General features: G+C 38.0%; 1 protein-coding gene across 1 annotated transcript in view; it reads right to left on the bottom strand.

Annotated features, from left to right (window-relative positions):
• ift88 (intraflagellar transport 88 homolog) overlaps positions 1-21,692 on the bottom strand; it is an 84,566-nt gene that overhangs the window by 58,358 nt on the left and 4,516 nt on the right. The window contains exons 4-9 of the mRNA XM_063054177.1: positions 15,560-15,629; positions 15,102-15,171; positions 13,907-13,997; positions 8,963-9,067; positions 8,359-8,461; positions 5,582-5,696 (exon numbers count right to left, since the gene is read on the bottom strand). Coding sequence (XP_062910247.1) covers positions 5,582-5,696; positions 8,359-8,461; positions 8,963-9,067; positions 13,907-13,997; positions 15,102-15,171; positions 15,560-15,629 — 554 coding nt within the window. The remainder of the gene's footprint in view (positions 1-5,581; positions 5,697-8,358; positions 8,462-8,962; positions 9,068-13,906; positions 13,998-15,101; positions 15,172-15,559; positions 15,630-21,692) is intronic.

Here is a 21,692-nt window from a genome sequence, read left to right as displayed (position 1 = left end):
AGAAGTCTTTTCTTGCCACTGAAAGCATCCTTTTCCACACAATCAGCAGGACCAAATCTCCTGTTTGCATCTGGGGTATCATTTTAGACTCCTAGGAATGCTTTCCAGAAAATATTTGTAGAATATCCACCTACTTCCATTGTGTATTGCACAACTCTGCCTTCCCATGTGTTCTGCTAAAATCTTGTCTTTGCTTTCTGTAGATTTTAGTATTCTAATGTACTCCTGGCCAGTGTTCCACATTGTATACACCAAACTGAGTGAGCCCAAAGATTGCTGCTCCTGTCCTAGCACGAATCATTTACTCATCATTCTTGTATTCAGTGATTTAAACTGGTTCCTAGTTCAGCAAATTATAATTGCCATAAAACATAGGAGCAGAATTAGGCCATTCAGCCCATCGAGTCTGCTCCACCATTTAATCATGACTAGTTTATTTTCCCTCTCAACCCACTCCTGCCTTCTCCCTTTTATGCCCTTACTAAACTAGAACCTATCAAACTCTACTTTAAATATAACCAATGACTTGGTCTCCACAGCTGTCTGTGGCAATGAATTCCATCTGCTATTTTCAGCCCATTTTCCCAACTGGTCCAGATCACTTTGCACGCTTTGGTAGCCTTCCTCGCTGCCCTCCACACCCCAAGCTTGGTGTCATCTGCAAATTTGTTGATCCAGTCTACTGCATTATCATCTAAGTCATTAATATAGATGATGAACAGTCACAGGCCTCCAATCAGAGAGGCAACCATCTACTACCACTCTCCAACTTCTCACCCCAAGGCAACATTGAATCCAATTGACTACTTCATCTTGAATGTCACACCATTTAACCTTCTGCACCAGCCTGCCATGCAGGGCTTGGTCAAAGGCCTTGCTGAAGTCTACTTAGACAACATTCAATGCCTTCTCTTCATCAGTTATCTTGATAACCTCCTCATAGAACTCCATAAGATTTGTTAGACATGAGCTACCACACACAAAGCCATGTTCACTATCACTAATCAGGCTCTCTCTATCCAAATACTTATACATCCCAGTGCTTAGAATACCTTCCAGTAAGTTACCCATTACAGATGTCAGGTCACCAGTCTAGAATTTCCCAGCTTATTCTTAGAGCCTTTCTTGAACAACTGAACATCATTAGCTACCCTCCAGTCTTCCAGCACCTCACCCATGGCTAAGGGCAGTTTAAATACCTCTGCCAGGGTCCCTGTAATTTCTGCACTAGCTTTTCACAAGTTCCAAGGGAACACCTTGTAGGCATGGACATTTATCTACCCTAATTTGTCTCAAGACAACTTCCTCTTCTATAATCCAGAATTGGTCCATGACCACACTACTCTTTTTTTCTCAGTTCTATAGACTCTGTGCCCATCTCCTAAGTAAATACAGATGCAAAAAACTCTTAAAATATCTCCCATCCCTTTCAGCTTCATGCATAGATGACTACACAGATCTTTAAGAGCTACCCTTTTGCTATTAATATAGCTATACACTCAGTAGCCACTTTACTAGGTACTTCCTATAGCTCATCCACTTCAAGGTTCGACATGTTGTGCATTCAGAGATACACTTCTGCACCCATCCTGTTGTAACCCGTGGTTATATGAGTTACTCTCACTGTCCTATCAGCTTGAACCAGTCAGGCCATTCTCCTCTGACTAACAAGGTATTTTTGCCCACAGAACTGCTACTCATTGGATGTTTTTTGCTTTTCACACCACTCTCTGTAAACTCTAGAGACTGATATGTATAAATATCTCTGGAGATCAGCAGTTTCTGAGATATTCAAACTGCCCTGTCTGGCACCAACAATCACTCCACAGTTAAGTCACCTGGATCACATTTCTTCCCCACTCTGATGTTTGGTCTCAACAACTAATGAACTTAACCATGTCTGCATGCTTTTATGAGTTGCTGTTACGTGATTGACTAAGTAGATATTTGCATTAACAAACTGGCATACAGGTGTACCTACCAAAGTAGCCACTTAGTGTGGCCCTTGGGATTCTCTTTCACCTTGTCTGCCAAACCAACCTCGTGTCATTTTTGTCCTCTTGAGTTCTCTCTCAAGTGTTCTCTTTCTTTTCTCATATTCTTCAAGTGATCCTAACAGCCTATACCTGATATGCACTTCTTTTTCCTTTATTAGGGCCTCAATACATTTACCACCCAAACACTTAAGGCAACAGGAAAATAGGCCATCTCCTCCAAGCTCCCCTCCATGTAACACACCATACTAATTTGGACATACAGTATACCATGTGGGCACCAGGCCAAGTGGTTAAGGCATTGGACTAACGACCTGAAGTTCGAGCCCCAGCCAAGGCAATGTGTGTTGTGTCCTTGAGCAAGGCACTTAATCACACATTGCTCTGCGACGACACTGGTGCCAAGCTGTATGGGTCCTAATGCCCTTCCCTTGGACAACATTGGTGTCGTGGAGAGGGGAGACCTGCAGCATGGGCAACTACTGGTCTTCCATACAACCTTGCTCAGGCCTGCGCCCTGGAGAGTGAAGACTTTTCAGGCACAGACCCATGGTCTCGCAAGACTAACGGATGCCTTTACTATACTTTACAGTATATCATAATTCAATCCTCAAAGCAGGGACATTTTCCCGAAATTCCCAATCTAACTGGATTTTTAATAGACGGACTACAACAGCACAAAATGCCAGTAGCTTCTCAAGGAAAATTTAGCACTGCAATAGAAGAAATAAAATAGCCCCTAAGCTCTTCAGTACTGCAGAATCTTTGTGTCTAATGCTGGCTCCAGAAAATCATGATTTTACTCACTCAAACAATGGGGTTCTTTGTGCTGGAATTCCTTCTTTGACAACTGCTCTCTCCAATGTTACTCCTCCTATCTAGCCTTCTCTCTCTCTCTCTCTCTCTCTCTCTCTCACACACAAGAGTTCCTTAAAACCCACCTACATGAGCATGCTTGTCATCTGTACTCCACAATGTTATCAAATTTTGATTGATAACACTCCTTTGAAATATCTACTGCAATTTTAATAATGCAATAAAAGTGCTATTTATTTTAAGTTCTTCCATTCTGTAAAGAATATAAGAACAATAAGAAATAGGAGCAGGAGTAGGCCATCTGGCCCGTCAAGCCTGCTCTGCCATTCAATAAGATCATGGCTGATCTGACCACCTGCCAATATAACCATCCCATAGTCATCAATAAAAGCATTAGTATGTATTTTTGCAAAAAGTAATATATTTTTGCAAATTTAATATTCTAAGACCTTTGAATACTAACTTCAAACAATTCCAACAGAAAAACTAGCATCCTAATTTTATAAACAGAGCCATACATTGACTCTGAAATTAACATAATAAATAAAGATCTCTTGTTCCATATAGGAGGGAGATTAAAAATCTGGCTGAGCGGTGCCACAACAACAGCCTCTCACTCAATGTCAGCAAAACCAAAGAGCTGATTACTGACTTCAGAAGGAAGAAACCAAAATGTCCACGAGCCTTAGGAGTTTGCAGAGATTCAGTATGACATGTAAAACTTTGACAAACTTCTATAGATGTGTAGTGGAGAGTATACTGACTGGCTACATCATAGCCTGGTATGGAAACATGAATAGAAAATCCTACAAAAGGAAGTGGATTTGGCCCAGTACATCATGGCTAAAGCCCTCACCACCATTGAGCACACCTACATGAAACACTGTAGGAAAGCAGCATCCATCATCAGGGATCCCCACCACACAAGTCATGCTCTCTTCTTGCTGCTGCCATCAAGTAGAAGGTACAAGAGCCTCAGGACTCACACTGCCAGGTTCAAGAACAGTTACTACCCCTCAACCATCAGGCTCTTGAACAAAAAGGGATAATTTCACTCAACTTCACTTGCCCCATCACTGAACATACTGCGCCCAGCACAAACTATTGCCCCATCATTGAAATGTTCCCACAACCAACAATCTCACTTTCAAGTACTCTTTATCTCATGGTCTCATTATTTATTGCTCTTTACTGTATTTATATTTGCATTTGCAGTTTGTTGTCTTCTGCACTGATCTTTCATTGATCCTGTAATAGTTACCTCTTATAGATTTGCTGAGTATGCCCACAAGAAAATAAATCGCAGGGTTATATATGATAATAAAATTTATTTTGAACTTGAACTTTGAGATGAGTGGTGGAAAGTATATTGACATATACTTTCACAGCCCTTGAAAGGAAAATCCTACAAAAAGTGGATACAGCCCAGTTCATCCTGGGTAAAAATCCACCCCACTGATGAGGATATCTACATGGAGCACTGTTGCAAAAAGGCAGTATCCATCAGGGACCCACACTACCTAGGCCATGCACTCTTCTCACTGTTGCCTTGAAGAGGTGGGTACATGAGCCTCAGGATCCACACCACCAAGTTCAGGAATAGTCATTACCCCGCAACCATCGGGCTCTTGAACCAGAGGGGATAATTTCACTCAACTTCACTTGCCCCATCACTGAACTGTACCACCACATACTGAGCCCAGCACAAACTATTGGCTCATTTTCAAGAACATTTCAGAACATTCATCTCATGTTCTCGATATTTATTGCTTATTTTTTTATTATTATTACTATTTTTTAAATTTTGCATTTGCAGAGTTTGTTGTCTTTTGCATCTTGGTTGTTTGCCTGTCCTGTTGGGTGCAGTCTTTCAATAATTCTATTGTCTTTCTTGGATTTACATTGTATGCCTGCAAGAAAACGAATCTCAGGGTTGTATATGGTGTCACACGTGTACTTTCATAATAAATTTACTTTGATCTTTGTTAAACTGAGTTCTACATTCAACTAAATAATGAAGTAAAGGCTTGCTATTTCGTTAATTGTCGCATTTATGTCTCTACTTCAGTTGTCAGCATATATAAAAACAAATTTCACTTCACTATAGGCATCTAAGTGCACTGGCTGAAAATGAGAGACAATAAAATAAATTGTTTTCCTGTATCAACCTTCATTCCATGCTACCTAACTACATGATTTATACAAGTTGTAGGTCAGGATTCCCATTTTGTGAAAATTTGCATTCTCATAGCGCACTTGAAGTAGAAACATTTCCACTATTGCCTCATACAATTGCTCCTAAATTGATGATGAGCTAAGGAGGAGGCATTAGAAAGCAAATTAAACCTTGGTCAGAAGTGAGAAATAGAAAGGCAAAATACTTCAGAAGAAAATTTCTGACTGCTGGGAAGAATGAATTAGAATTGTTCAAGGAAGAGAAGCCAGTGAAGGTGAACATAACCTGGGGTGCTGTGAGAGCAGGTCTCAGGATAGCACAGATCTGGATATGTTTTGGGTGAGGTGCAAAGTAGAAGGTATAAAAGGTAGGAAATTGACCAGTATAGTTAAGCCCAGAAACAAGGGTGTCAGCATCAAATACTTCACAGAGGGGTTATCAGCCAAAATTCTGACAGTGAACCACACAGAGAAATCAAGTCAACATTTCCTGGTTCAGGAAAAATTGGACAAAGCAAATAGTTAATCTTTACATAGGGGCTGCCATGCAGTTAGGTAAAGAACTGCTTCAATATTTTAGTTTCACTCGTACACACCTCATTTCCTTGTGGGAACTTGATATCTGATCCAGTGCCATTCGATAAAATTTTATTGCCTTAGGGTAATTCCTTTGTTTGAAGTAAATATTTGCCATATTTACCTTCAGCCGACCTATCAGAAAATTTTATAATTTAGAAGAGATATTAAAATTCCATTGGCACATACTAAAATGCTTAACCTTTTAAAGTTTTATAAAAGGACAAGTCAATTTCATTATTGTAGTTTTACTATTAAGGACAGCTCTTTTGAATTAATACTTTCATCGATATCCTTTAAATATATAAATTAATATTATACCTGTCATATCCTAGAAAGTGCTTCATGATTCATATTCTTCATTTGAATTGTTTTCTGCATTTTTTAACAAGTTTAATTTTAAGGTGGCATATTCTTGGTTTTGATTCACTCATTACACAAAATCTACATTTGATTACTCAGATAGATAAGGATGACAACAGACTACAGAAGAGGTAAAAGTGCTCCATAATTAAAAGGTACATCTCTATATGATGACGACTATGGATGCCTCAGGGATAATTATTTTTCCTGCTGACATCTTAAATCATTGGCTGGTGTATAATCCAGTTTAGCCCAAGCATGCAGTACATTTCAGCAGGAAATGTTGGTCTTAGAATTTTCCCTAACAATTTCAGAATCTACTCCTTCAAACCCACTAAGTAACTTGCTCCAATAGAAGTCATCTCTCTCTTCTGCAGAACTCCAAAGTATAGTTTGTTTAAAGCCCTGTATGGTGGTAACAAGATCTTCCTAGTTTTGTATTACATTTCGTTTGTAATAAAGACCAATGCTTTATTGACCGCACTAATGGTTTACTGAACCACTATGCTAACCCGTGCACTTTTTATCTGAGGTGACCAGACAGCAGCATTCATTGGTTTCACATAACTGAAATACATTTCAATTTTCAATTCTTACCAGAGTGATAACTTCACATTTCCACATTACACTTCATACAGTCATACGACAGAGAAGCAGCTTGTTCACTCAACTTGTCTTTGCCAACCAAGGTACACATTTAAAGTAGTTCTTTTTGCCCATGCTTGGCCAAATCTCTCCAAACATTTCTTATCTATGTACCTGTCAAACTACTTTTCAAAGGTTGTTAATGTGCTGAGTCAATCACTTCCTCCAGCAGCTCATTCCATATACTCACCATCTTCTGGTTGAAAAAGTTGCCCCTCAGGTTCCTTTTAAATCTCCCATCTCTCAACTTAAACCTATACTTTCTGGTTCTTAATTTCCTAACACTGAGAAAAACTGCACATTGTACCTCATAATTTGATGTATCTCCATAAATTCACTTGTCATTCTATGTTCCAATGAAAACACTCCCAATCTGATCTTCTTTTGTTGACTCAACCCTCATGTCCTAGCAGCTTCCTCATAAATCTCCTCTACAATTCTTCCAGCTTTAATGGCCTCATGCCTATAACAAGGAGACCAAAACTGAACACAATATTCCAAATACTTGTACATTTGTAACATCCCAACTTATATAATCAATGCCCCTGATTAATGAAGGCCAAATGTGCCAAAATCCACCTTCACCCCTGTCTACCTGTGATGCCACTTTAAGGGAACCACATACTTGTAGTCCAATGTCCCTCTGTTCTGCAATACTTCCTAGGGCCCAACTGTTCACTGTAAAACTCCTACCCTCATTCGGCTTCCCAAAATACAAGACCACACACTTATCTGAATTAAACTAATTTGCCATTCCTCAACCCACTTAGCCTGCTGATCAAGAACCCACTGTAAATCCTTGTAACGACATTCACTGTCAACAACACCACCTACTTCAGTGTTATCTGCAAACTTCCTAACCATGTCATCATCCATGTACATTGTCATCCAAATCATTTATATAGTTAACAAGTAGCACAAATCCCTGGAAAACACTGCAAGTCACATGCTTCCAGTTGGGAAAAACAACCCTCCACCATCACCTTCTGCATCCTACCGTCAGGTCAATTGTCTATCCAATTAGCTAGTTCTCCCTAGATTATATGTGATCTACCTTTCCATAGCAGCTATCACATAGACAATTTCAAAGGCCTAAGTGAAGTCCATACCAATGTCTAGCACCCTGCCTTCATCCACCTTTCTTGGTTATTTCTTCAAAATTTGTGAGACATGATCGTCCATGCATAAAGCAGTGCTGACTATCTCTAATTAATCCCAATCTTTCCAAATGCTTACACCTTATCCCTCAGAAACCCTTTTTCCATCAAGTTGAGATTTGAAGTTTTTTATGAATAAAATGCAACAAATGCATCCACCATCCTTTGGCCACTTTGTTTAGAAACTTAGGATGCAGGTTGTCAGGTACGGGGGACTAGTCATGCTTTATTCATAGTGGTAATTGCCATGGTGATGCAGCTGGCAGACTTGCTGCTTTAACCATTTACAATGCATTATTGTATTCTTATCATTTATGCTCTGCCTCTTCCTGTTATACACCTCTTCTCATTAACCATATTTCTGTATTGCACTATCACTGTGTGTTTTATGTTATAAGTTCTTACCCTAACTTGATACCTGCCTCTTGCTTCTCCTATCAATCCACCTACCAACCCACCAGAAAGCTTAGATGTACAGAATCAGATTGTTTTGTTTCATATTGAGTTTCTCCAACTGTTATTGTGGTTTCCTATCATCACAACATTGACATTGATTGTCGATACAGCTTCTAATGTGTACATTTTATACAGACATGCAGTAAACTACATATAATTTTTTTAAATTATCTTACCTGCATTATTGAACATCTTGTTTTTTACAATCACCTGATAGGTATTTAAAGCTTCTGCGTACATGTCATTGGCTGCATACTGGCTGGCTAAATTGAAAAGAACCTATGGAAAATATAGCCGCAAGCACATATAATGGAAAAATTTAATACTTTTTTGCCTTTTACTTTATTACAACTCTAATAGTATATTCCTAAACAACCAAATAAATGCATTTAACTCCTTTTGAAGACAGAATTATACAAGCATATAGCATGGAAACAGGACACAGATGCTCAACTCAGTGACACTAACCAGCGGATATATTATATGGAAAGGTCCATAGCCCTCTGTGCCTAATTAAGTGTTCATCTAAACACTTACTAAATGCTATTAACATCCTAGTTTCAACTCTATTCTAAGATAGTACATTCCAGGTATCTGGGTGAAGTTACCGAGATAGCAATATCTTCAGTAGTTGAAGGTGCTCTTAAATGTTTAATTAAATGCATGTATTTACAAGGAAACCTTCATTCCGGTAAAAAGCAATGTGTATTAAAATTAGAGTTAGATTTTAATCTTGAAGTACACCTTAAGAAAACAGTAGTCGTTCAATATCCAACTCACCGAATAAGTAAGATCCAGATTGATGTGATCTGCTGATACTGTTTGCTCTCTCTGTCTCACCAGCATCCTTTCTTTCCTCCCTGCTTCTTTTGCTTTTTCTAAGGCCTGCATAAAAGAATCCAAACATGCAAAAGAACTGAAAATTTAACAGATTTTGTATGCGTTTAGATTTATTAGGTACTATAAAAATATGGACTTATTTGAAATTTTTTTAAATGAAGAAAAAATATTAAAGGGATAATCTGATCCAAGTTCTCATAATCCACTAGGTAGAGAGACACTGGCAAATACACAAGAATGAAATCCATTGCATCTTAGCGAGGGTGTGACTTATGGAAGAAACCAAAATGTCCTTTTCAGGGGTCAGGCAAACCATAGAAAAAACATATAATTAAGTGTAAATTTCAATGTCACAGAGGCAAAAGCATTGAAAAAATTTGTTCGAGAATAGAGACTTCTAGTAAATGGGAAAAATGTTCAAACATACTAATTATTACGCAAAAGAAAAGATCTACTGATCCATCTATTCCATTCCCTCAGTTGTGATACCTATCCATCTGAAACATTCACTCTCCACTCTCCCCAAATTCAGTTGGTGTCGAAAAAATTGCATACAATTGAAATCCTTCAACAGGGAGAAGTATATGTATTTTTAAATGAAGAAACCTCATGTCCTGAACAAAAATCAAAATTGTTCAGATTACTCAGACATTAATGTTAAAAGATACGCAGCTCCTGCACAAGGTGAATATCATTGCCAAAGGCAAAAGAACAGCAGAGAAAGCTCCAGATGCTGGAAATATGATGAGTGGCCTTCAATGTGAAATGTTAATTCTTTCCACAAATACTGCCTGACTTGCTAAATGTTTCCAGCATTCTGTTTTTATTCCACCTTAAGCGGAGTTTAGCATTCAATACTCAGGCACAAACCAGAAACTTAATTCAAGGGATGGATCTAGAATTCACTGGCAACTCTCCCCCACCAACCCCCAACTTCTAAACTAATTTTGACTTTACAAAATTTGTAAGTGTGGTCCACCATCCTCCCACACACAAACACATCGCTTTATTATCGATTGAACAGTATAAGATCATTTAACAGTCCACCCTTCCCTGTATCATATAAAAATACGTTTGAACTTGGATAACTGAGCTGCTTTAAACTGGGAAATCATGTTTTGGCCCTCCAGTTATACCTTTCTAAAGCCTTAATGCTTTCACTGTTACCTACTATGTGGAAAACTGAATCTCAACAATGTTCAAAATGAGGTTTACTGAAGGCCTGTACAAGGATAGATTGCGAAGCTCCTTCACAACAAAAATAAAACAGAACAAGAGAGCTTACAGATAAGAGAGCAGAGGGCAGGTTTGATTCCATTCAAAGCTCGGTAGCCAAAAAAAGTACAAGAGGCCACACTGTCGCATTCATCTCTTGAAGGAACTCATGTCCTAATCAGCTACATTAGTAGAGGACACAAAATTATTTAACAAGTTGTAAATAAGCATAAGGATTTTGTAAATGCTGCATTAGATAAGTGGGATTTACTTACGATGACACAGATGTAGGCCATTTGGTTCTTGCCAGTTCCCCACAATGCAATCCTGTTGGTCTCTTTATTTCTCCCTGTTAACCTACAATTTATTCTTTTTCATATGCTCTTTAATTGTCTTTTATCACAATCCTACAACTAAGGCGCAATTTATAATAGCCAGTTAATTTACCAGCATGTTTGGAAAGAGAGAGGAAAATAGATCACCCAAGGGAAACCCAAATAGTCACAGTGAGAACATGGAAACTTTGCTGTGTTCGTGAAAATTTTCTGAAACAATATGAAAATAACCTCACTGGAAAAGAGCAACACTGGACTTTCTAATGGGAAACAATCAAGGCAAGTGACTGAAATGTCAGTAGGGGATCACTCTGGGACCAGTGACCATAATACTATTATTTTTAAGGTAGTTTGGAAAGGATAAAACTGGTCCACAGGATAAAGCCTAATTTTGATGGCATTAGACTTGAGCTTGCAAAGGTTGGTCAGGAGAGAGCATTTGCAGGTAAAAGCAAATTGGAGGCTTTTACAAGTGAGACTGGGAGAATTCTGTACCATATTGCAATAAAAATACAAATGCCTGGGAAGGTGCTTGGGAAGCTGAAAACTTTGAAGGTAGATAAGTCATTTGCAGATAGACTACATCCCTGGGTCCTGAAAAAGGAAGCTAAAGAGATTGTGGAAGCATTAGTAATAATTATTCAAGAATAGTATATTCTGGAATGGTTCCTGAAGACTGAAAAAATAGAAAATGCCACTCCACTCTTTAAAAAGGGAGGGAGGCAAAAGGCAGGCAATTATAGGCCAGCTAACCCGACTTCAGTGGTTGGTAAGATATTGGGGTCCATTTTTAAAGATGATGTTTCAGGATACATAGAGGTATATGATCAAATAGGTAGAAGTTAGTGTGGTTTCTGTAAGGAAAAAACCTTGCCTGACAAATCTATTGGAATTTTCTGAGGAAGTAACAGGTAGGATTGACAAAAGTGATTCTGTGGATATTGTTTACTTCGATTTTCAGAAGGCCTTTGACAGGGTGCCTCACATAAGGATGCTAAACAAGATAGAAGCCTGTGGTATTACAGGAAACATACTAGCATTGATAGAAAACTAGATGACTGACAGAAGGCAAAGAGTGGGAGTAAAGAGAGCCTTTATGGATGACTGCCAGTAACTAGTGGTGTTCTACAGGGGGTAAGTGATGGGTCTGCTACTTCTTAATGATCTGGATGTCAGAATTGATGGTTTTGTGGCCAAATTTATGGATGATACAAAGATACGTGAAGGGACAGGTAGAGTTGTAGAAGCCAAGTCTGCAGAAGAACTTGGACAGATTAGAGGAATAGGCAAAGAAGTGGCAAGTGGAATACAGCATTGGGAAGTGTATGATGATGCATTATGGTAGAAAATGCATGACCATACACTTCTAATTGGGGAGCAAATTCAGAAATCAGAGATGCAAAGTGACTTGGAAGTTATGGTACAGGATTCCCTCAAGGTTAACTTGCAGATGAAATCAGTAGTAAGGAAGGCAAATGTTAGCATTCATTTTGAGAGACTAGAATATAAAAAGAATAGGCTTAAAAGGCTTTGGTCAGACCATATTTCAAGTACTGTGACCAGTTTTGGATCACATATCTAAGGAAGGATCTGCTGGCATTGAAGAAGGTCCAGCAGAGGTTTATGATCCATGGACTGAAAGGGTTAGCGTACGAGGAGCATTTAATGGCTCTGGGCATGTACTCACTGGACCTTATAAGAATGAGGAGGTGGGGAATCTCATCAAAACCTACCAGAAAATTTTAAATAGAGGGAGTCCAGGATCAGAGAGCACACTCTCAGAATATAAGGATGTCCGTTTAAAGCAGAGATGAGGAATTTCTTTAGCCAGTGGGTGGTGAATCTGTGAAATTATTGCCACAGATGGCCATGGTGAACAAATCATTACACATAAACGCAGTGGCCACTTTATTAAGTATTAGTTTATTAGGTTCCTGCTCGTTAATCAGGAAATAATTAATCAACCAATCATGTGGTAGCAACTCAATGCAAAAAAGTACACAGACATGGTCTAGAGGTTCATTTGTCATTCAGACCAAATATCAGAATGGGGAAGAAATGTGATCTCAGTGACTTTGAATGTGGAGTGATTGTTAGTGTCAGATGGAGTGGATTGAGTATCTCAGAAACTGCTACTCTCCTGGGATTTTCATGCACAACAGTCTAGATATTATAGAGAATAGTACAAAAAACATCCAGTGTGCAGATCTGTGGGTGAAAATGCCTTGTTAATGAGAGAGGTCAGAGGAGAATGGGCAGGCTAGTTCAAGCACACAGGAAGATGGCAGTAATTCAAATGAGCAGAAGACCATCTCTGAACACTCAACACATCAAACCTTGAAGTGGAGGAGATACAGCAGCAGAAGACCACAAACATGCACTCGGTGGCCACTTTATTAGGCAAGGAGGTAACTAATAAAGTGGCTACTGAGTGTATTCAAAATGGAGGCTGGAAGGTCCTCAATTAGTAAGAGTGTCAAAGGCTATTGGGAGAAGTTTGGAGAATGATGTTGAGAGGGAAAATAAATCAGCCGCGATCAGATAGTGGCCCAGACTCGATAGACTGAATGGTCTAGTCCTGCGGTCTTATACAGGGATACTTAACAAAGAATAGTGAGGGCAAAATGAGGACACAGGATAAGCTTTGGTGGATAAAGTAAAGGAGAATATGAGATTCTACAGGTCTAGAAAGAAAAAAGTGGTACCTTGGGATAGTCCTGATAAAGGGTCTTGACCCAAAACATCAACTATTTACTCTTTTCCATAAATGCCGCCTGGCCTGCTGAGTTCTTCCACCATTTTAGTTCTTGGGATAAAACAGGGCCCTCTCAAGAATCTTGATTAGAATAAATTTTGACATTCTACATCCAAATGAACACACGAGGTCCTGGTTTGAAATGCTGTGTGAAAAGCATACTGTTTCTCATACAATATTTTATATATTGCATTAACCAATTCCACATCCAGAACTCATCCAGCAGAATTTGGACCAAGAATCTCTGAATAAAAGATATAAATACCTTCCCAATAAGAAAACAAATCTTTACTGTTAAATCATAACAAATCATGTCTAGAACTATTGATCTATCTATTACTTAGATACCTCACAGTATGAAATACAGAATTTTGTCCCATCTTGTATTAGGGAAAAATTGTCAAATTACTTTTTGTTCATTGAAACTCAATTTTTGTCTCCCCTTATGTTTAAGAGGAATGATTGTTTTCCCCAATCAAAAGGTTTGATCAATGTGTAACATGAACTAATGATCAATTTGTCTTTTTCTCCCAATCAACATTGTTTATTGTAGAAAATTTTAACATGTAAGATTCTTACCAACTGTAGATCACCACGCCCATTAGCAATGCAACTTTCTTCTATCAGCTCATTCACTGTCCTTTCCAAATTCTTAACTTTTTCTTCTGGCCTAGAAAAAGATTATAGGGGAAACAAAGAATTAAATTTTTATGATAATATGTCCTGCTTTTATTGCTGTTTTGAGCAAGTAATCCAAAACTATATTGATATGTTTGACAGTTATAACATGTTTTTAAAACAGGTGTTCAGAAAAATCTTCAAGACCATGTGATTAAATAAAAGTAACCCAAGGGAAAGAAATATAACTGCAATTTTTAATTAATTTTACCCATTGCAAAATTGCAAACATTGAAAGCAAAAGGATGGGCATCTGGTCAAATGCACTAGCCTAATTTCTAGCAGCAAATATATGTAGATACATATAAGCCTATGTTGCACTTATTCTTATAATATTAATAAATGGAAATAATTTTCTTTCTTAATATTAAAATTCCTAGATTCCATTATTGGGATAGTATATACACATGTTATTTGGCAGAGCACAAAATACTATAGAGAATAAATTAAAACAATCAAATAATACACAGTCAGCCAGATTAGTCTCTGGCACAGTTTTTTGTTTATAATTATTCTTTACAGCTGAGGGAGGCATTAGGTTCTGGAATTGAAAGCTCATGCCTCTAAAACAGGATTCATTAGCAAAAATGCTACTAACCAAAAGAGTGTAAAAAAGTTTAATCAACTCAGCTTTGTCCTGTTTACTGCCTAGCCACTAAGAATTATACCAGCTGTATGTAGAGGAAATTCTGATGAGGAAGAAATGCTTTCCAACAAAGAAACATGCCCAAATTCCTCACAAACAGTAAAAGAAGCGGCAGCTATGATATCAGTCATCTGAGTCTCCGATTTTCTTGGTGCACTTTATTCACATGATCATCATTAAGCCCAAGTAGTATGACGAAAATCTACCCAAAATGCTACATAAATTTTCTGTATTATTCAATGAATATTTATTAATCATTAGTGATTAATAACATTTAAAAACTAATCAATGATTTAATAACCAAGCATAAAATAAGCTGATTCCTTAAGAAGATTCGATACAGGTAATAAATACTAGCCTTGATAATAAGGACCATACCTTGAAAATAGTAAATCAGTGAACTTTAAGTTGAGATACATATGGTGAAGCAGTTCTGCAATTTTAACTTACGTGTCCTCATTCTTTGTTTCAAGAGGAGTAGCAGGTCCCCTTGATTGTCCAAGAGGATCAAATGCAGAGCCTGAAGCAAATACAATATGAAACCTTGAAAAGAACTTACTGTTAAGATAGTAATACTTATTCTCGGCAAAACTAATTCCTCTTACATAACTTAAAACAAGCTAAAAATTAATACCATTTTTGTGCTGGATCCATTTATTCACATAAATGGATGGGAGATACAGTCACTATAAATTATCAAAAGGTAACTTAAGACCAACATTGCAAAGTTCCTATTCACTCAAACAGGGATTATTACATACCCCAATCACATGGAAGTGAACCTGCTAGAATTTGCTGAAGATTAATTGTAATCACAGTTAGTAGATTTAAGATTGTTTTAGCTGAAAGGACTAATAAATTGAATATCCCCTTATTCATAATTATTCTGAGGAACATCTTGAACAAACCTCTGTGGAGTGAAGAAGAATAGCCTGCTGCACGCACTGCTGTCATTGGTCTAGCAACAGAGAGTCCATCCTTAAAGAATAAATACACACAACAATCACTTTGATGGTGGACTTAAAACAAATGAAAAATAAATGATAAAATTACCTAGATTAAAATGTGTACTTATAAGCTTCATGGCATGAATGGAGAAAAAGTCATTAGTCAGAGTCCCATGCTGAGATAAACAACAGGATAGATGCACTAATTACAATTTGGGAGGAATGAAAGGAGGTTAAAGAAAAAAAATAGGATGTATGGAATCAAACCACACACAGAAAAGCTAAGAGATAGCAGAGTCAAGGGATATATAGGGATGAGGGAGGAGTGAATTGACACACTTGAGGGATGAAAGACACAAAAAGAAAATTTCAAATTGCCAAGCTGACTAGAGGAGAGGCCATACTGGATCTAGTACTATGCAACAAACGTAGTCAGGATCTCTTGGTGGGTGAGCAGCTCGGAGACAATGATAACTCCTTGACCTTTACCATAGACTTGGATGGAGATAGGAGCAAACAGTATGGGAGGGTATTTAATTGGGGGAGGGTGAATTATAATGATATTAAATAGGAACTTGGGAGTGCAAATTTGGTACAGGTGTACAGTACTCAAGGAAATGTACAATAGAACTGTGGAGGTTGTTCAGGAACTACTTGTATGACGTTCTGGATAGGTTTGTTACATTGAGGCAGGAAAAGGATGGTAGGGTGAAAGAACCATGGTTAACAAGAGATGTGGAACATCTAGTCAAGAAGAAGAAAGGAGCTTACTTAGGATTTAGGAAGCAAGAATCAGACAGGGCTCTGGATGGTTATAAGGTAGCCAGGAAAGAGCTTAAGAAGGAGAGCTAGAAGGGGACACGCGAAGGCCTTGGTGAGAAGGATTAAGGAAACCCCCTAGGCATTCTACACTTACATGAAGAATATGAGGAAAACTAGAGTCAGGATAGGAATGATCAGGGATAAAAGAAGAAACGTGCCTGGAGACAGAGGAAGTAGGGGAGGTCTGTAATGAATACTTTGCTTCAGTATTCACCAGTGAGAACAAATCTTACAAATGTGAGTACAGTGTAGAAGGAGTTGATATGCTGGGACATGTCGACATTAAGAAAGAGGACGTGCTGTAAATTTTGAAAAATATTTGGATAGATAAGTCCCAGGAGCCAGACAGGATATACCCCAGATTACTACAGGAATCGAAGGGAGAGACTGCTACACCTTTGGTGATGATCTTTGCATCTTCATTGGCATACAAGTAGCACTAGAAGGTTGGGGGGTGATAAGCACTATTCCTTTGTTCAAGAAAGGTAATTGGGATAATCCTGGGAATTACAGACCAGTGTGTATTACATCCTTGGGAGGGGTGCAAATTATTGGAGAGAATTCTTAGAGACAGGATTTATGAGCATCTGGAGAAGCATAGCCTGATAGGGTTAGTCAGCTTAGCTTTGTGAGGGGCAGGTCATGCCTCACAAGCCTGATCGAATTGTTTGAGAAAGTAACAAAACAAAGGCAGAGCAGATGTAGTGTGTATAGATTTTACATTTGACGGGATTCTTAATAGTAGGCTCATACAGAAAGTCAGATGGTGATATTAGATGGAGTATATTTTACCTGGTAATCAGTGACCAGGGGTGCTTCACACGGATCTGTTCTGGGGCCCCCTGCTCTTTGTGATTTTTATAAATGAATTGGATGAGGAAGTGAAAGGGTGGGTTAGTAAATTTGTAGGTAAAATGAAGGTTGGTAGCATTGTGGATAGTATACAAGGTTGTTGTGGGTTACAACAGGACATTGATAGGATGCAGAACTGGGCAGAGAAGTGATAGGTGGAGCTCAATTCATAAAAATGAGAAGTCATACACTTTGGAAAGTTGAACTTGAAGGCAGAGTACAGGATTAATGGCGGAATTCTTAGCAGTGTGGAGGAACAGACGGATCTTGGTGTCCAAGTCAAAAGATCCTCGAGGTTGCCATGCAAATTGATGTGGTGTTTAAGAGTGTGTGTTGGCCTCCATTAGATGGGGGATTGAGTTCAAGAGCCACAAGCTAATGTTGCATGCTACATAACTCTGGTTAGACCACAAATGGAGTATTGTGTTCAGTTTTGATTACTTCTTAATAGAAAAGATGTGGAAACTTCAGAGAGGGTGCAGTAAAGCATTACCAGGATCCTGCCGGGATTAGACAGCTGCAAGTTTGAGTGAACTAGGGCATTTCACTTTGAGCAAAGGAGGATGAGAAGTGCAAAAGATGGAAATCACTAGAATGAGAGGGCATAATTTTAAGGTGACCGGAGGAAAGTAAGGGAGGGATGTCAGAGAGTTTCTTTTAAACACAGAGAGCGGTGGGTGCACGGAAATTACAGCCAGAGTTGGGGGGTGGTGGAGTTTAAAAGCCTCATAGACACATGGATGTAATAAAAATGGACGGCTATGAATGAGGGAAGCAGAAGATTCATCTTGGAGTAGATTAAGAGGGTGGCATAACATTGTGGGTTGAAGGGACTGTACTATGCTGTACTGTTCTATGTTCTATTTACTATGTATTAGAAAGTTCATAAAGTGATCTGATAGAGTAAATAAGAAATTATTTCCAGTTTTAGCAACTGAAAGAATGGAATTAACACAAGGATTTTTTGGTGAATTTTTTGTGATCTGGAATCCAGGTCCTGAAGAGGGTGACAGAAACAGATGTAATAACAACTTTCACAAGGGAATTGATTAAAAATACTAATAAATTCGTAGTTCATTGGGAACTGCATAGATTGAGAATAATAGTTTCCGACATGTATGTCCATCTTTCAAAGATACCCTCCTTCCATCCTATTTCTTACTGTGATTTTTAGAGTGACTGCTGCTACTGAGGGTACAGTTTCTTTAATATTATTACCCTAATTTTTATGTTGTCCAATGATAGAATCAAATAGAACCCTAAATTTTTCAAAAAAAATATTGTAAAGGGTAAGTGCTTTTGATATGACAGGTTCAGATGAAATGTCTTCAACCCAAAATGTTAACTTTCTCTTTCTGCAGATCCTATCTAACTTGCTGAGTTATTCCCACATTTACTATTTTTATTTCAAGCTCTTGAAATAAGCAGGCACTAGCCTTGAAAATTTCCTACTGGGTGCTAAGACTGGAAATATACAATATTGCTAATCTTTGATAAATCAATTTTAAACTTTTTTTCCCCAGTGTTTTGCGATGGAATTCCTCAGCCACACAATGGTAAATTATCAACATTTGCAATATTTCGTATTGACAATCCCTTATCATAGTGCCATCTACTGGCACAACAGGCTTTAGAATTGTTTGACTCATTAACCATAATACAGAAGTGATCATTATCCAATGCATTACATACAGAAAGATGGATTCAAGGGAACCTAAAAGATCAAGGAATGGTTGAATAATTAAACAAAATAATGGAATGAAAGTTAAGGGAGCTGAATTACATGTGGGATCAGATTAGGTAAGGAAAGATGGGAAGAGAGCCTTGGAGAGGTGGTGAAAGGAGAAAGGGGAAGAAAGAAACAGTGGAAAGGCCAAGTTAGAAAGGGAAGGTCAGGATGAGGTTAGAGCAGGGGAAGGTCAATAGGTAAAGGAGCAGAATGAAAAAAAGTTGACAGAGGCCAGTATATAAGCAGAGGAATGAGAGGATGGAAAGGACATGAAAAATGAAGTACAAGGGAGCAAAGACAGATGGAGTTGAGAATAGAACAGTAGATGCAGAAAAGGGTGTTTCAAAACAAAGGATGAATACAAGAATAGAAAGGGACAGCAGAAAATGAAATAAAATGAACATGTTCCAGAAGGGAGGTAGAAAAATAGGAACAATAGTGCATGTTGTTTTGGCTTCTTCATTTTGGATTGCCGCAGAGATTAGTGCTGCGTCCACTATTATTCATCATGTAACAATCTGTATGAGAGTGTAGTTGGCACGATTAGTAAGTCTGTAGAAGACACCAAAATTAGTACTATAGTGAATAGTGAAGAAGGTTATTTAAAATTACAACAGGGAAAGTGGGCCTAATTCAGGAATGCAGTGCCTTTTGCCAAGTAAACCAGGGCAGGCCTTACACAATTACTAGTGGGGCCATAATGGATTGAGTCCTGCAAAGCAGAGAGACCTAAGCAGAGACTGAATAGGCTGGGGCCATTTCTCCCTAGGGTGCAGGAAGATGAGAGGTGACCTTAGAGAAGTATATAACATTATGAGAGGCATAGATAACATGAATAATCATAGTCTTTTTCTCAGTAGGTGAGTCCAAGATTAGAGGGCTTAGGTTTAAGTTGAGAGAAGAAAGATTTAAAGAAGACTTTAAGAGGGCAACTTTTATAGAGTGTAGTGGGTCTGTGGAATGAACTGTCAGAAGTGGTACAGGAGGGTACAACTACAATATTTAAAAGACATTTAGATACATGGATAGGAAAGGTTAGAGGGATATACCCTAAACATAGGCAAATTGGACCAGCTCAGGTATGCAACTTCGTCAGCACGGACAAGTTTGGTCAGAGGGCTGTTTCTGCACAGTATACAGTAACTCTATGACTCTATAAAAAGCAGGATGAAAGGTGGTAAGGATTCCCAGTTACAATGACATTATCTTGTCAGACTTTCACTAGCACACACAGATCTTGTCAATCCATCAATTTTAAAAGTCACAAGGAACCACAATTTTGAGACATATCAAGTGATATTTCTTATTGCTTATGGTTTCATCAAACAAGTTATTATTGTTTCAAAGGACACCATAATCTCAGAAAAAAATGCCTGTATCAGTACAAAGGGAATCTTTGAATACAAATACACAGGTTTCTAATGTAGCACTGATTATTCTACAGTAAATAAAGTGGAGACACTGAAAGGTGGTGCAAAAAACATGGATTTGAATAATATCAGAACTGAGATATTATACCTGTTACTAAAGATTGAAAAAGTTGAACTGCATTCTCAAAAAAAAGACTAATAGATACCTGCAATAATGATTTTTTTTTATGAACAGCCAAAAGATATTTCCACTTGAGAACAAAAGAGGAACAACTGAGAAGACTATGGACTCACTATATACCCAAAAGGTAATTCAAGTGAACTGACAAAAGTTCTGGATAAAGGTCACCGGCCAAAAACTTTATTTCTAAATTGATATCTTGCTTAGCCTGCTGAACTTCAGAACTGTTCCAGGGCATCAGTCATACTGTGCAAATTATTTGAATAGCAAGGACATTGCAATAAAGGTCGAGACAACATATCCTTCTTACTACTTTCACAGAAAATAATTTTTAAAAATAAAGATCCATAAAGAATCAAATAAAATTTGTTAAGTAAACAAGTTCTTTTTTTTCCAATTTAAATCCATAAATTGTTACTCAGTTAAATGATAGTTAAAAGGTTTAAAAAAGACAAACTATTTCCATGAAGCTTCGGCTAATTGGGGCAACCACTTAACTGGATCAAAATATACTGACTCTGATATGTCCCAATTAATTGGAATCCACTGTATCATAAAACAGCACAGTAAAGTTAATCAGGAAGAATGATTATTATTGCTTAACATCTAAAATTTTTACAAACTGCTATAGATGTGTGGTGGAGAGTATATTGATTGGTTGCATCACAGCCTGGTATGGAAACTCCAATAACCTTAAATGGAAAATCCTACAATAAGTAGTAGATTTGGCCCAGACCATCACAGGTAAAGCCCTCTCCACCACGGAGCATATCTACATAGAGCATTGTCACAGGAAGGCAATATCCATCATCAGGGACCCCCACCACCCAGGTCAAATCATGCTCTCTTTTCGCTGCTACAATCAGGAAGAAGCCTTGAGACTCACACCATCAGATTCAAGAACAGTTATTACTCCTCAACCATCAGGCTCTTGAACTAAAGAAGATACCTTCACTTGTCCCATTTCTGAAATATTCCCACAACATAAGGACTCACTTTCAAGGACTTCACCTCATGTTCTCAATATTTATTGCTTATTTATTATTATTATTTCTTTCATTTTTTATGCCCACAAGAAAATGAATCTCAGGGTTGTATATGGTGACACATATGTACTTTGTTTACAAATTTGCTTTGAAC

Source organism: Mobula hypostoma, chromosome 7, assembly GCF_963921235.1.
Source record: "Mobula hypostoma chromosome 7, sMobHyp1.1, whole genome shotgun sequence".
NCBI lineage: Eukaryota > Metazoa > Chordata > Chondrichthyes > Myliobatiformes > Myliobatidae > Mobula > Mobula hypostoma.
This window is presented reverse-complemented; position numbering and strand designations above follow the sequence as displayed.